Source organism: Leptodactylus fuscus, chromosome 1 (assembly GCF_031893055.1).
Source record: "Leptodactylus fuscus isolate aLepFus1 chromosome 1, aLepFus1.hap2, whole genome shotgun sequence".
NCBI lineage: Eukaryota > Metazoa > Chordata > Amphibia > Anura > Leptodactylidae > Leptodactylus > Leptodactylus fuscus.
Window position 1 is genome coordinate 289,043,976 of NC_134265.1, and position 15,291 is coordinate 289,059,266.

Genomic DNA, 15,291 nt, shown 5'->3' on the forward strand with positions numbered 1-15,291 from the left:
ATCCTTTAATAATCTTAATATTTCATGATGCCTTGCACACAGTAAAAGCACTCAATGCTAGAGGCAGCAAAACAACCCCCAAAAATCTTTTAACCTACACCATATTTGACTGTTAGTACTGTTTTTATTCTGTGCAGGCCTCAATCTGTTTTCAGTAAATAGTACAATGATGTGATTTACCGAAAAGCTCTATCCTAGTCTCATATGTCCATAAGACATTTTCCCAGAAGGGTTTTTGCTTTCTCAAGCACATTTTTACAAACTGTTGTCGAATTTTTTTTATGCCTCTGTGTCAGCAGTGGGGTCCTCCTGGGTCTCCTGACATAGAGTTTAATTTCATTCAAATGTTGAAGTATAGTTCACGCTGACACTGATGCACCCTGAGCCTGCAGGACAGCTTGAATTTCTTTGAAACTTGATTGGGGCTGCTTATCCACCATTCAGACTATCCTGTATTCAGTGATGAACTTAGCCTCTCTGCTGCCTGCGGACAATCAAAAGACACCCCCCCCTTCCAGTATTGAGTCTGGGTCGGGGGGGTGTTCATCTTTTGTCGGGTTGAGGGTGCTAGCGGTAACATTACAATAAATACAATGCAGTAATATTTTGTGCAGTTATACTCACAGGAGACGTTTTCCCACATTTCCCGTCTCTTCCCTTTGGACCGCCATGACCACTTCTTCCAGCTGTGACTTGAGTTTGCAACACAGACATCTTTGACTCCTCACTTCTCCATGCACCCAACCCCCATATATAATGTCCAACAGCAGCCTATATTATGCCCCACAATAGACAGTGGGGCATAATAGAGGTTGCAGGGTGGGTTGCTGTGGGGCATAATAGAGGTTACAGGGGCCACAGTGGACCCTTCAAGCTCTGTTATGCCCCACAATTGCCCACTCAATTTATTATGCCCCACAGTTGCACACCCATAAACTATTATAATAATTATTATACTCAGGGGTCTTTTCACACCCCCGAGTATAATAATCGGAGCCCCAGGGGAGGTGAGTGAACATAATAAACAGTTTTACTTTCCTCTCCACGAACCGATGTTAATCCTAGTAGGGTTCAGGCCTATATGGTAATATCCCAGGCGTCACGTGGTCTGGGATATTACCATATAGGTCCAAAGTCTGTGCTAGCAGTACCATACAGGCCCAAAGCTTGTGCTAACAGTAACAGCCTGTTGCCATACAGACCCAAAGCCTGTGCTAGCAGTAACAGGCTATTACTACTAGCACAGGCTTTGGGCCTATATGGTACTAGTAGCACAAGCTTTGGGCCTATATAGTAATATCCCAGACTACGTGATATCTGGGATATTACCATATATATCCAAAGCCTGCTAGGATTAACATCAAATCCCGGAGAGGTAAGTAACATTGTTTATAATGTTCCCTCACCTCCCCTGGGGCTCCAATTATTATACTCGGGGGTCTGAATAGACCCCCAAGTATAATAATAGCGGTAGTGGGATAGCGGCCTGGGCTCGACCCTACTCACTGCCAGCTTCCGTGGCCTATGGTAGAGGGGGAAGCGGGGGCAGCAGTGAACAGGCCCGGGGAGGCATGTAAATAGGCCACTACCTGCTGGGGATACTCCAGCAGGTAGCAACCTATTATAAAACTAAAAAAAAAAATTATTGTACTTACTGACCTCGCCAATGCTCCCGCTGCCGCCTCTTCTCCCGGCAGTAAGACGTCTGTGTCTCAGCGTAGGCGGCGTGATGACGCAACCTGAGCTGAGACACAGAGATCTAATCCAGCACAGGAGAGCGGCGACTCTCCTGCATTAGTTTAGGGGTAGAAAAGTTTTTTTTAAAATTGCTGCAGCTACCGCCCCCTCCGGAGCGCCTCCTGAGGCTGTTGCCTCACTTCGCCTCATTAGAGGGGCAGCGCTGCCTGTGTTGCAACCTTTCATAAATTATGCTCTTCTGTCCACGTCCAGGGAGATTAGTCACAGTGTCATGGGTTGCAAACTTTTTGATTATGTAACGCACCATGGACAAATAAACATGTTCTCCAGTCTTAGGGTGCCTTCACACAGCGTAGCGCGCCGCTCCTTTAGAAATGTAACACGTGTCCGAGTGCGACGCTTCAAAACAGAGCCCATTGATTTAATTGGGTGCCGATATACGCGCGCTACACATTGAAATCAATAGGTAAAAAAGCCTCCGATTGATTTCAATGGGTAGCGCGTGTATATCGACACCCATTGAAATCAATGGGCAATGTTTTGAAGCGCCGCTCTCGGAAATGTGTATATGTTTCTAAAGGAGCGGCACGCTACGTCATGTGAAGGCACCCTTAGTGTGGCACACACAGACAAAGCAAAGATTGAGTCAACTTTTTTCTTTTTTTATCTAGTTTCAGGTGTAATTTTAGTTTCAGTTGCCACAAGTGAGTTTGAATGAGCATCAAATGCTTGAAGCAAAGTAATTTACCCCAAAATTTGAAAAGATACCAGCAATTCTTTCTGGCCCATTTTTTTTTTTAGTTTTGTGTGAAATTATATCCAATTTGCCTTCTGTTCTCTGTTCTTTAGTGTTGTTCTAATACACACAAATGAAATTTGCAGTATTACTCTGGGGAAAATGCTTTTTTTTCTGGAAAATTTTCAGGAGAGCAAACACTTATGACCATAACTATAGGGGTGAACCAATTGGTTATTATCACAGCCAAAGCATATCAAAGGTTTCCAAGCCTGTCATCATAGATCTTCTATTACACCCTGCAGTCTGACAATATCCTGCAATAAAAAGTAATTGCCTTATATTGTTACAGCAATGATACTGAATTAAAATGAAATTAAAAAAAATATATATTTAAAAATATAAAAAACAAAAATAGTAAAAATCTGATCATCTCCTGCCCCCTTATAAATAAAAATAAACAAAGAAAACAGGTTATTCATCAGTTTTTCTTTTCTATCTTCACAATCATGTGCAGTGAAGACCTCTGCTGGAACAAGACACCAGAGCGCCGTGAAAAGGTATGTATGTTTATTTTTTTTCCACCTTCCCTGCCCTCCTTATAGATATCCGTAATTCCTGGACAAGCCCCTTAAAAATAGTCTCATATCACTATGTGAATGTAGGGTTTTATTTTTAACATTAAAGGTTGTATTAAGTTTTGCAATAGTTAAAACAACAGGAACAACAATAGTCAATGGGAAGTTGGGAGGGGAAGATAGGGGTATGGGGGGAAGAAAACAGGGTGAACGACATTGGGCTACTTATAAGGAATGTAGTGTTTTAGAAGGCAGGGAGGAAATTAAAAAAAAATCAAAAAATTTAGTGGGAAGGGGTTAATAAATTTGGAGCTTCTTTCTACAGTCCATGTGCTGTGCCAGTTTAGCAAATCTATGGCTAGGAGCTGGCACAGATTTACGCTATAACTTATGGGAGTTTATAAGGTAAATATTAGTAAATATGTTAGGCTGTGAGAGTCCAGGTCCCGCCCCCTTCATTCCCTTTTTTTTTTTACAAAGTGGCCAGAGCAGCATAAAATCTTGTTGAGGCCAAAATATAGAAAGGATGGGGGAACTGCAATTCATCAAACATTGAATTGAGCTGAGCTTGAAAAAGTGCAACCTAGCACGAAATGGCTGTCGCTCAACTCAGAGTGTGCCTCCTCCCGTGTCAATGTATTTTTAACTTGGAATAAAGTTAGAATTTTATGCATTTGGGTGAGTGCCAAGTATTTTTCTACTTGTTTATCTATTTTTTATGTTCTCTTACCTCTCCTGGGCCTCTGATCATTATTTTCCGGGGTCTGAAAAGACCCCCGAGTATGGTAATAGTGTTTGTGGAGCCCGCGGCATCACTTACCAATCCCGGCCCCTGCCAGGATTGGTAAGTAAATAGGGCCCATTACCATCTGGAGTAACTCCAGTCGGTAACGGCCTATTAAGAAAAGATAAAAAATGCAGCGGTAGTGGTTGTCGCTGAGCCCCTAATGTCCCGGGCCCTGTGGCAACCGCTACCCCTGCTACCCCGGTAGTTACTCCCCTGTCCTTGAACTTGTCTCACTGCTCTTAAAATAAAAAAATTCTCCACCTACAGACCTACAAAGCCAAGTAATTGACTCACAGTAAAATCCGTTTTGGAATTTTTTTAGGGGTCAAAATGTAAATAAAACCATATAAATTTGATATCCCTGGAACCGTACCGAAACACAGAATATAGGGGACATGTCATTTTGGCTGCACAGTGAACGCCGTAAAACCAAAGCCCGTAAGAAAGTCGAAGAAATGCATTTTTTCTTCAAATCCACCCCATTCTGAATTTTTTTCCTGCTTCCCAGTACATTATATAGAATAATTAATGGTAGCATCATCAAGAAAAATTTGTCCCGCAAAAATTAAGACCTCATATGGCTCTGGGAGCGGAGAAATAAAAAAGTTATGGGGTTTAGAAGGAGGGGAGTCAAAAACGAAAAACGAAAATCAAAAAATGCCATAGGCGGGAAGGGGTTAAAGATACATATAAAGTATATTCTCTGTTGATAGTATAATAGTGGTGTAGAAGCAAGTACAAGAACTCACCCCCAAAATGACATCTTGAAAAAGTAAATCCATTGCCATGTACCTTGGCATTGAAACTTCCATCTGTTACCATATTACTTTTATTTTTTGGGAACATTACTATGATTATTTATTTTTACAACTAAATTATTTACTTAAATACTGGAACAAAGTTATGCAGCTTAAATAAAGTGAAAATTGTATTTAAAAACTAGAGTCACGTAACCCACTTGTTCAAGCCAAAATTGGCTACGTAGCCTAAACCTTGCATAAGGTGGCAGATGGCAATTTCTTTTCTGCAAAAATTTGTGTAATGACAAATACGTGAAATGCAATGTGATTCCTTAGAAAAAGAATAGAACCAGAACTCTTCTCGTATCACAATGCAGTAGTTCCAAGTCACATATATTGTAACCTTAGCCTGGCCAGAGAACAAGATTCTGTCAAGGCTATCAAACAGTGGACATACATATTTTCTGATTGTCCTGGGGTCACTATCCCCTATCAAATACTCTGAATGGGCATATGGATATGTCGTATGTCATTAATAGTCAATTGGTTAAAGTGGACTTTGTTCATCTGACCTTCAAAGATTCCTTTAATTTCATTTGAAAGTCTATCCTTTCACCTAGTTTGGCTAGTACTTGTGATTGTTTAGGTGCCCCCTGTTGTGCTGATTGATGTTGAGCGAATAGTATTCGTCGATTACCTCGCCGGCATAGGAATGCGTGTAATCGGCCGAACACCAAGGGGTTCAACGTATTGAATCTTAGAAGCGTTTAAAGGGGCTCTATCACTGGGAAAAGTCATTTTTATCTAAACACATGCTTGCATAGGCTTTAGAAAGTCTATTCCACACTTACCTTTTGTATGTAGATTGCCTCAGTGGTGTCTGAATAAGTCCGTTTTTATTCATATGCTAATGAGCCTCCAGCCAGCTCAGGAAGTTCCCAGCAGCCTCCTTTCTCCTATTACCTTCTATGTGTGTGAAGCAAACAGGAAGCTGAGTCATCATCAGCAGCAGTCTCCCATAGAAAACAATAGGAGAGGTGTGTATTAGCATATGAATAAAAACGTACTTATTCAGAAACCATTGAGGCAATCTATATACTAAAGATAGGTGTGAAATAGACTTTCTAAAGGCTATGCAAAGGTGTGATTAGTTAAAAATGACTTTTCCTAGTGATAGAGCCCCTTTAACGCCTTGGTGTTCGGCCTATTACACGCATTCCTATGTCGGCGAGGTAATACTACTCACTCAACACTAGTGTTGATATCTGTTCTAGCATAGGGCTGATTAGATAATTTTTTCTTGTTTGACTTTTGTCCCTAATGCTATAAATTTCCTCTAACAAAAGCCATATGGGCTTCCAGATTATAGGAGAAATTAGTGTAGAAGAAAAATTCTAATTTATTTTTCATATCAGTTTTGTTGTTAGTTTCTACGAGAGTTTTGTTTGTTCTCCATGTGGATTGTTTGGATGGGAAGTCTTTAACAGCTAGTGCTAAAGTGATCATGGCATGGTCCAATACCGTTATGGAGCCAATGTTTGCTCCACTCCCACACTGTGATACTAATAAGTAATACGAAAAATGACAAATATGTGAAATGTGCTCTTCTCACACAAAGGAATTAAAGGGCAGGAGAATTGTGGAGTAGGGGAATAAGTGGCTGCTATACAGATGCTCAACGCCAACGTCCAATAGGGTCAATTGTTCACGGGAAGACAATTTACCTAGAAGTATATTTTTTGTATGTGGGAGGAAATCACCGCAAACTTATGGAGAATATACAAACTCCAAACAAATATTGCCCTTAGCAAAAAACAAATTTCTCCGGCAACTCTCCGATGATAAAATATAACTTTTAATCAGAAAATATCATAAAATGACAAAAAATTTGATGTCGATCACAAAATAAAGAAAAGAAATGTAAACCCCCTAAAAAACGCATGATTGGCCAATGCATTCTATTAGCCCGATGAAGTAGAGCTGAATGTGTGTGCTAAGCACACACATTCAGCTCTACTTCATCGGGCTAATAGAATGCATTGGCCAGCGCTGATTGGCCAGAGTACGGAATTCGACCAATCAGCGCTGGCTCTGCTGGAGGAGGCGGAGTCTAAGATCGCTCCACACCAGTCTCCATTCAGGTCCGACCTTAGACTTCGCCTCCTCCGGCAGAGCCAGCGCTGATTGGCCGAAGGCTGGCCAATGCATTCCTATGCGAATGCAGAGACTTAGCAGTGCTGAGCCAGTTCTGCTCAACAACACCGTGTGTCCGTCAGCCCATCTGATATAGCAGAGCCGAGTGTGCACACTCGGATCTGCTACATCTGATGTAGCAGAGCCGAGTCTGCACACTCAGCTCTGCTACATCTGATGTAGCAGAGCCGAGTCTGCACACTCGGCTCTGCTACATCTGATGTAGCAGAGCCGAGTCTGCACACTCAGCTCTGCTACATCTGATGCAGCAGAGCCGAGTCTGCACACTCGACTCTGCTATATCAGATGGGCTGACCGGCACACGGTGTAGTTGAGCAGAACTGACTCAGCACTGCTAAGTCTCTGCAGTAGCAGGCTCTGCTACATCAGATGTAGCAGAGCCAAGTGTGCACACTCGGCTCTGCTACATCTGATGTTGCAGAGCCGAGTGTGCACCCTCGGCTCTGCTATATCAGATGGGCTGACTGGCACACGGTGTAGTTGAGCAGAACTGGCTCAGCACTGCTAAGTCTCTGCAGTAGCAGGCTCTGCTACATCAGATGTAGAAGAGCCGAGTGTGCACACTCGGCTCTGCTATATCAGATGGGCTGACCGGCACACGGTGTAGTTGAGCAGAACTGGCTCAGCACTGCTAAGTCTCTGCAGTAGCAGGCTCTGCTACATCTGATGTAGCAGAGCCAAGTGTGCACACTCGGCACACGGTGTAGTTGAGCAGAACTGGCTCAGCACTGCTAAGTCTCTGCATTCCCATAGGAATGCATTGGCCAGCCTTCGGCCAATCAGCGCTGGCTCTGCCGGAGGAGGCGGAGTCTAAGGTCGGACCTGAATGGAGACTGGTGTGGAGCGATCTTAGACTCCGCCTCCTCCAGCAGAGCCAGCGCTGATTGGTCCAGTTCTGTACTCTGGCCAATCAGCGCTGTCCAATGCATTCCTATTGGAAAAAGTTTATGTCACAAAAATCACAATTACACACCTGATAGAGCCCCAAAAAGTTATTTTTAATAACATTCCTACCTAAATAAAGGTTATCCCTAGCTATCCCTGCCTCTTAGTCACAAAGTTCACATTCTCATATGACCCCGATTTGAAATCCACTATTCGTCTAAAATGGAGGTCACCTGATTTCGGCAGCCAATGACTTTTTCCGATTTTTTTTTTCGATGCCTCCGGTGTCGTAGTTCCTGTCCCACCTCCCCTGCGCTGTTATTGGTGCAAAAAAAGCGCCAGGGAAGGTGGGAGGGGAATCGATTTTTTTTGGAGTTTGCCACGTGATGTTCGATTCGAATCGAACACATCAAACAGCCTGATATCCGATCGAACATGTGTTCGATAGAACACTGTTCACTCATCTCTAGTTATATTGTTATGGGCACTACTCTTGTATTTTTGCATTGTATCCTATGGTGACTTGGAAACAATAGCATCCATATAAGCTACTTCAATGGTTTTGCACCTATTCCTAAAATGTTAAGAAACTTTTAGTAAAATGGGTGACATTTGCATAACGCTGACACATATTTACTGCTAGTAAAAGCTAGCTTTCTTAAGAGCGTACAATGAAGTAATCCCTATGAGCACTGAGGAAACAATCCATTTGTCAGAAACAAGCTGTGTAGTGTGATGACTGAAGCAGACTGAGCTAGGAGTAAGCAGGGTATCCGGATCTGACTGTTCTCTACACGTGTCATTCGTGTGAAAATGTTGGTGTTAATAATATATATGATCAAGAAGCAGAAAGTGGAAAGAACAGCAGAAATCTTAATAACCTAATTCTTTACAAAACCTGAAAGCGCCCATGTGTGATAATTGTTTCATGGGCAGAGGTGAGCTCACAAGATTGGGCATCTAGGGAGAATTAGACACTTGACAGACGACTCTGTTTTTATAAAACATACTGAGATATAGCTTAAGAAGTGCATTAAAGGAAAGTCTGTTGGTCTTCTAAAATTAGTCTTTTTGGTGAGTAATTGTGTATATCCACAGCTATTTAGGCTGCATGTTGAGCATCTTACACATTACATTGCTTCTTAAAGAAACAAATGTGTGATGTTCTTGAGGCATGCCGTCGTCACTGTAAATTGTTTTATCGCTGAATGTTCACTTCCAACTCAACATCAAGAAATACGTTCTGCAAAATGTAAAGGAATGTAAAGAAAATTTAAAAAATCTGGAAAAAGAAAAAGAAAATCTTACAAAAATAGTCATATCTATATTTATTAGAGATGAGCGAGTAGTGTTCGATCGAGTAGGTGTTTGATCGAATACTACGGTATTCGAAATACTCGTACTCGATCGAACACTACTAGCTGTTCGAAGTTTAAGGTTCGATGCAAAACCAGCGTTGATTGGCAGAATGCTATACATTCTGCCAATCAACGCTGGTTCTTCTCTTACCTTTAGAAGTCTTCTCCTTGCAGCGTCCCCACGGCGTTTTCCAGATGGAATTCACTCTGCCTAGGCATCCGGCCTAGGCAGAGCCGACTGAGCATGCGCGGGCATGCCCTCGCATGCGCAGTCGGCTCTACCTAGGCCCCAATGCCTAGGCAGATTGAATTCCAGCCGGAAGACGCCGCGGGGGCGCTGCGCCGGGAGAAGACTTCAAGGGGAATCCAGCCCGACCGTCACTCGTGGACTTGGTAAGTATAATTTTATTGAATGTTGCCTACCCCTGAAACGAACATTTTCCCCCATAGACTATAATGGGGTTCGAAATCCGTTCGAACAGCCGAACAGTGTGCGGCTGTTCGAATCGGATTTCGAACCTCGGACATTTTAGTGTTCGCTCATCTCTAATATTTATGTAATGAAATTATGAAAGGAAACTAAAGGAAGTTTCCATAAATGCTCTTCTTCCCCTGCCTGAACATTGTGGAACTATGTACTCTATTCTAAATTGGGCTGTACATTTTATGGACGGTCTTCAAAAGCAAATTTAGGATATATATTCGGATATATATGAAGTCCTCAAGCTGGGAAAATCAAGGTTAAAGGGCTTAAGATCTCTGACATAACATTGCTTTGAGTGGTTATTTCTTTATATTGTTTTATAAAAAAGTGAAGTCCCAAAAGCATCCACAGAATGGCATCATATGGTGAGATTATCCATTGCATGGTTGTAGTAGTCTTAGTAGTCTATGTCTGTAAGTTGGTATTATTTACTGCCCAGAGTACTAAGATATTCTATAACACTGACTTAAAATAGTGAGTGTTACAGGATTCTCAGAGATAGCTGCAGCTATAGGATCCCCCATAAGAGTAGCTGCAAGATAGCAAGTAACTATATACCTCGAGTCACAGAACCCCTAATTTATCACCCACAGTACCCCCAATAAAAGCAAAAGCAAGAAACAAATACGGTATATAATAGCTATATTTTGTACTAATAAAAAGAAATACAGCAGTAGTAGAAGAGATGATAACAGTAAATCAAGGATGCAGCAGGTGTCACTAGCAATTGTAAATCATCACATCTACAAGTCCCTAGATCCATATGTCATGTGAGTGGTATTAAAGATAGACTGGAAGCAAGGGTCTTGAAACCTAAGAAAATTGGGCACCTCGTGTGGAATGATTGTGGGATACCTCCTATTTATCAACATTCCAGTTATTGCCATTTGTCGCAAACTGAGAGGAACAGGAGCCTTGAACTGAGAGACGTTGGTGTATCTGTCAGATAAATTGCTACATGCCTAGGCTGAGATGTTGTATGTCCTGGTGGTTGGCAGAACAACAACAAACCTCTGTATCACCTGTTCTGAAGAATGGCACACGGTGATCCATTGTCTATTGCAATTTAAATTAGATGCCACATCCCAAGCCATCAGAAGATGTTTGCACAACATTGGACTACTAGCAAGTTGTCCAGTTACAGGTGTTCCATTGAACTCACACCACCATTCTCAAGGGCTATCATGGCAAACAGCAAGACAGCAATGGAGGATGAAATGTAGGTCTATCCTCTTCAGTGTTGAGTTCTGCTTTTGTTTTGGACACATGATGTCCAGAAATTGGTCTGGCCATGAAGATGCCTTCACTAGGGAATGGAATATCACACCAGTGATGTGTATGGTATAATATAGCCGAACCCCTCTAGTTTTCATTTCAGGTACTCTAACAGCTCAGCATTACATTGATTTGGCTGTAGAACCAATTGCACAACCATTTCTCCAATGTGTCACAAGAGCTGTTTTTATTAACATGACAACCTCAGGCCTTATGTTGCTTGTACTACTGTGAGTAATCTGTATGGCCTGAACGTTCTACCATGGCCTACAGCGCCTTCAGATTTCTCTCCAATGAACCATATCTGGGACATCATTGATCAACAATTGCAAAAGGAGCTCCATGTTAAATTTCATCCCGTCAAACCTATTTTTCCCCAGGAGATAAGCTGCCACCAGAGGTGTCTGGCAGGTGTTTCATCCCCTGTCCCCAGTCACATGCACACATGGCTAAACATGCAAGTGTATGAGAGAGTTAAATAACAGCTATTGAAGTATATGTGCACCTTACATGGACTTTTTCTGCTGATGGTCTGAAGGAAGGCTTCACTAAACTTGCTTTCTCTGTGGTTGCCCTATTTTATTATCTGCTCCAGCTCATAAAGAATGGGATTTTGACAGAATTGTATTATAGAAATATATTACAGAATTGCTCTAAATGCCAAAAGGTCATGAAAAGCCACTGAGCAGAATAGATTGAACTTATTTAATCTTCTCGTGTATGTACGGTATGTGCATGTGTGTGCGTGTATGTGTATGTATTTTTATGTGCATGTGTGTGTCTGCGTGTATGTGTGTGTGTGTGTTTCTATGAGATTCTAATCATGTAACAAAGCAATATGTATAAAACCGGATTCAGTCTCTAGTATTTCAGGACTGCACACCCACTTGCAGGTTAGCAAACACACTTTAAAAGCCTCCTCCCAGCCGACTGTATTTTCTTCATCTAATTCCCTAATAAAGAATAAAATGATAGCACCATTTCAGCTTTCTACTGAGTGTATAAATGACCCCAGTGCCCCTAAACTAAGCGCCATGACTCTGGAGCATTGAAGTGATACATCTCATTTTCGAGAGAGAATTCAATAGTGTTTTGTTAAGTTAACCTGTTACTTGAGTGGGCAGGGAACATCCTTCAGTCACTTCCAATGTCTTAAAAGTATATCCAACATTAACAATAGTCTGGACTGTACTCAGTGTAAAACTTTCACAGTACAGACCATCAATAAGGAAAATCTTCACATTACTCTGGCATGCTCCTTTTCTCCTCCCCCTCCTCCCCCTTTTTTTGTCTCATTCACTTTGCTGTGTGTATGCAGTAGGGTCAGAAAAGAGACAAGGAATAAGGAGCAATTAAAGAGGTAGCTGAACAAACAGAACCAGAGGAGACGAGAGGGAGGGGAGCAGATTGTTGTGTGAGCGCTTAGTGCTGCAGTCAGAAATATTGGATACCAAATCCACTGAATGATCTGCCTTCTAAACAGGGCAGACAGCCTTCCTCCTATTCAGTACCTACTGCCTCACAGATATGCTACCGGGATTCCTTATTTGTCTAGCATGGATTATTGGAATGAACTGTAAGTACATATACTATAACTCGCTATCTTAGTGCACTCATGATGATACAATGCATGATTCTTCTTCGCTGTAGATCACATCAGACTACATTTATAATTATTTAGAGGTCTAAAATAAACTTGAGGTCAATATAATTCAGAAAATAATACAAGTTTTACAGCATTGGAATGTACGTGACGACTAATGGAATAGAATAGACATGCAGAATTTTCAGCAATTATGTGTAGAGAATAGTCATAGATTTGGAGACATTTATGTGACGTGTCAGTGGCTCCTTTGATCAGCAGCAATGTTTCTGGGACTATAATGAAGTAGTTACATTGTATCTCAGCTGCATTTTATAGGTGTTGCTTTCTGGGGTAACAGTATGTGTTCATTGGAATGATTCAATGGGGGCAGTTTTAAAGCCCTTTATGCCTATTTTTGTTCTAATCCTGTCCAATTTTTTAAGTTTTGCTCTGTGTGTCAAGAATTATCCTGTTTGCACCTATTTTGAAGGCTTTTATACCCAAGGCTCACTACCTTGTTTTCTTGTGCCCTTTTAGTAAAATAGGTGTATAGAAATACACCTCAGAAAAAAGGCACAAACAGCAAAAATCTGCAAAAAAGATAAAATTCCCCCTCATTCTGTGAAATTTTGCAAGAGACTTAGTTAATTTGCAAATCAATTATCATTTTAAGTAGCCAAAAGTGAAAACTGAACCTATTACTAATGGACTAGGACTTTGTGAACTTGTGGTGTCCAGGCTTGTCAGTTGTTTGTTCTTATGAGCACTCATGCTTTACTGTTCCAAGAGATAACTTTCTTGTATGCAATGTAAACAAAGCAACATATACATAAATGCATTGGAAAAGCAGCTCTGCAGTGATATAAGTGTCATTGACATTGGTGAAATTAATACTCAACTGGCTTGTATTATGTTGTGAAAATATAATATAGTGTTGTCTGAGACATTTAGGTTAAGGCCCCACATAGCGAGCCGCAGCAAAAAAGGTTTCCTCTGTGCTTCCCTTATACCTATTGGGAAACTACCAACATTTTCATAGGAGAGGTGTGTGGAGACTTACAAGTGAAAAGAGGCATTGTTTTCCTAATTACATCCTGTAAAACAGATTTGCATATTCCCCAGAAATCTCTAGTGGAGCGAAAATGGTTTGTAATTCTCCACATGCCTGCAAAGGTGGGCTGACCCTGGTCTACAGTCTCTCACTTAGATTAGTTTCCCTACGCTGTGCTGATGAGATCCAACCAGATTGAAACAGTGCTGTCCATAGCTGGGAGTCTGTTCCTTTTGGGATAGATATACTAATCTGGCAATAAACCTGCATCACGGTATTAGGCTTACTGAAAAATTAATGCATGATGTTTAAGGGTCTGTCCTAGTGGCAGCGAACAGAGGCATTGTTTCCTAATTACATCCCGGAAAATAGATTTTTGTATTTACTCTATTTAAGTTACTTTTATGATCTGTCATGAAACTACTCATCTAAAAAAGCATCAATAAAGTCAAAGGTAAATTGGAAGTGTAATATTAAAATCAAGTGTCACTTTTAAAACATTTTTAAAATCAATTTCTTAAATCCAAAGATTTGCCAACTTCCAACTATTGGCTGTTGACCAAGGCAGTATTAGCTTTTCTTTGCATCATTTTCATCTTGCTGGGTGGCATGCATTTATAAGACTTTAGGCAGGTTTACTTGGGCACTGAATAAAAGTCCAGAGTCAGGGTCATGGAACCAAGCTGTTGAGGTGGGAATAATAGAAATGCTTTCAGTTTTTGTCACGAAGCAAAAAGAAAATATATATGAAAATAAAATAAAAATTTCTCAGATACAAAAAAGATAAGGGGCGCAATACAGTACATGCTGCTCATACAAAATTTAAATAAAAGATATTATGTGATAAGACATAGACTGCGGTCAGTTCTTACAGTATGGTGATAAAATAATGGTAAAATAAACCTAACTAAGTAATTACAGTAATGAAATATAACACTGTGTTGGTTGTGGCTGCACATTACAGATTGTCCATTATGCCACATTCTATAGTGGCACTTATATTTAACTGCTAAATAACCACCTAATAATTGTAAGTATCATGAAATTGTTCCACTTTCTTATAGTTGTAGTGTGCTACATACAGTAACCAGATGCTGACAGCCCATTACCCATATACGTGTGGGCAGCGATGAGCAGCTGCACTAAATCATATAGCTCCAGAAGCAGAGAGCTGGCTGTTAGATCCTGTGAACATCCCAGTCAGAAGGCAGGGATGTTTTTAACAATGTATATGCCGCAATCCTATGGAGAGAACTGGAAGATGTGGGGTCGTAGTTGTGATGTCACAGGTAGGCCAAGGATACGCAACCAAACTTCTCCAGCCCACTTCCCAGACATCACATTGACAAGGGGGGCCTGCTTCCAATTAGACAGGAGCCCTCTCTTACCTTGTGCCATGCTGGGGTGTTTTTGGAGGGCCCTGCTGGAACAACACAGGAGGCAGTAGTACAGCTGAACCAAGTAACTTTACTGTGTGAACTTGTAACAAACAACTCATGCAGCTTCCTGATGGAGGTTGTAGATACCACTGCACTGGTTATACCCAGACTTGGGATAAGGGATGTCCAATATAAGATGATAGTATATGGTGCCTTTCTCAACTTCAAATAAATATATAATTCTCTGCCTCTCCGTATATAGCTATGGGGGGCTGAGTTCTTTGAAGTCTCATGGCCAAGATACCTGGTAATACAATGGTCCTAGATGATAGGTTCTATGAACCACAACTTCCTTGAAAAATAGGGACTTTTTCACCAATGAAGCTGACAGCAGATTCTTCCATTTCTCATGGCTGTAAATGACTGCTTCATCAGTACAGATGACTACTTATCCCTCAGGGGCTGCAAAGGACACATAGTGGCTCTGTTTTGGTTGATGGTACACTACTAACTGATTGCTA

At 41.3% G+C, this 15,291-nt stretch overlaps 1 protein-coding gene across 1 annotated transcript in view; it reads left to right on the plus strand.

Moving 5' to 3' along the window:
- Nucleotides 1-12,085: 12,085 nt before the first annotated feature.
- Nucleotides 12,086-15,291, plus strand: part of RXFP1 (relaxin family peptide receptor 1) — a 198,065-nt gene continuing 194,859 nt past the window's right edge. Inside the window, exon 1 of the mRNA XM_075287825.1 lies at nt 12,086-12,331. Coding sequence (XP_075143926.1) covers nt 12,283-12,331 — 49 coding nt within the window. The 5' untranslated portion in view covers nt 12,086-12,282. The remainder of the gene's footprint in view (nt 12,332-15,291) is intronic.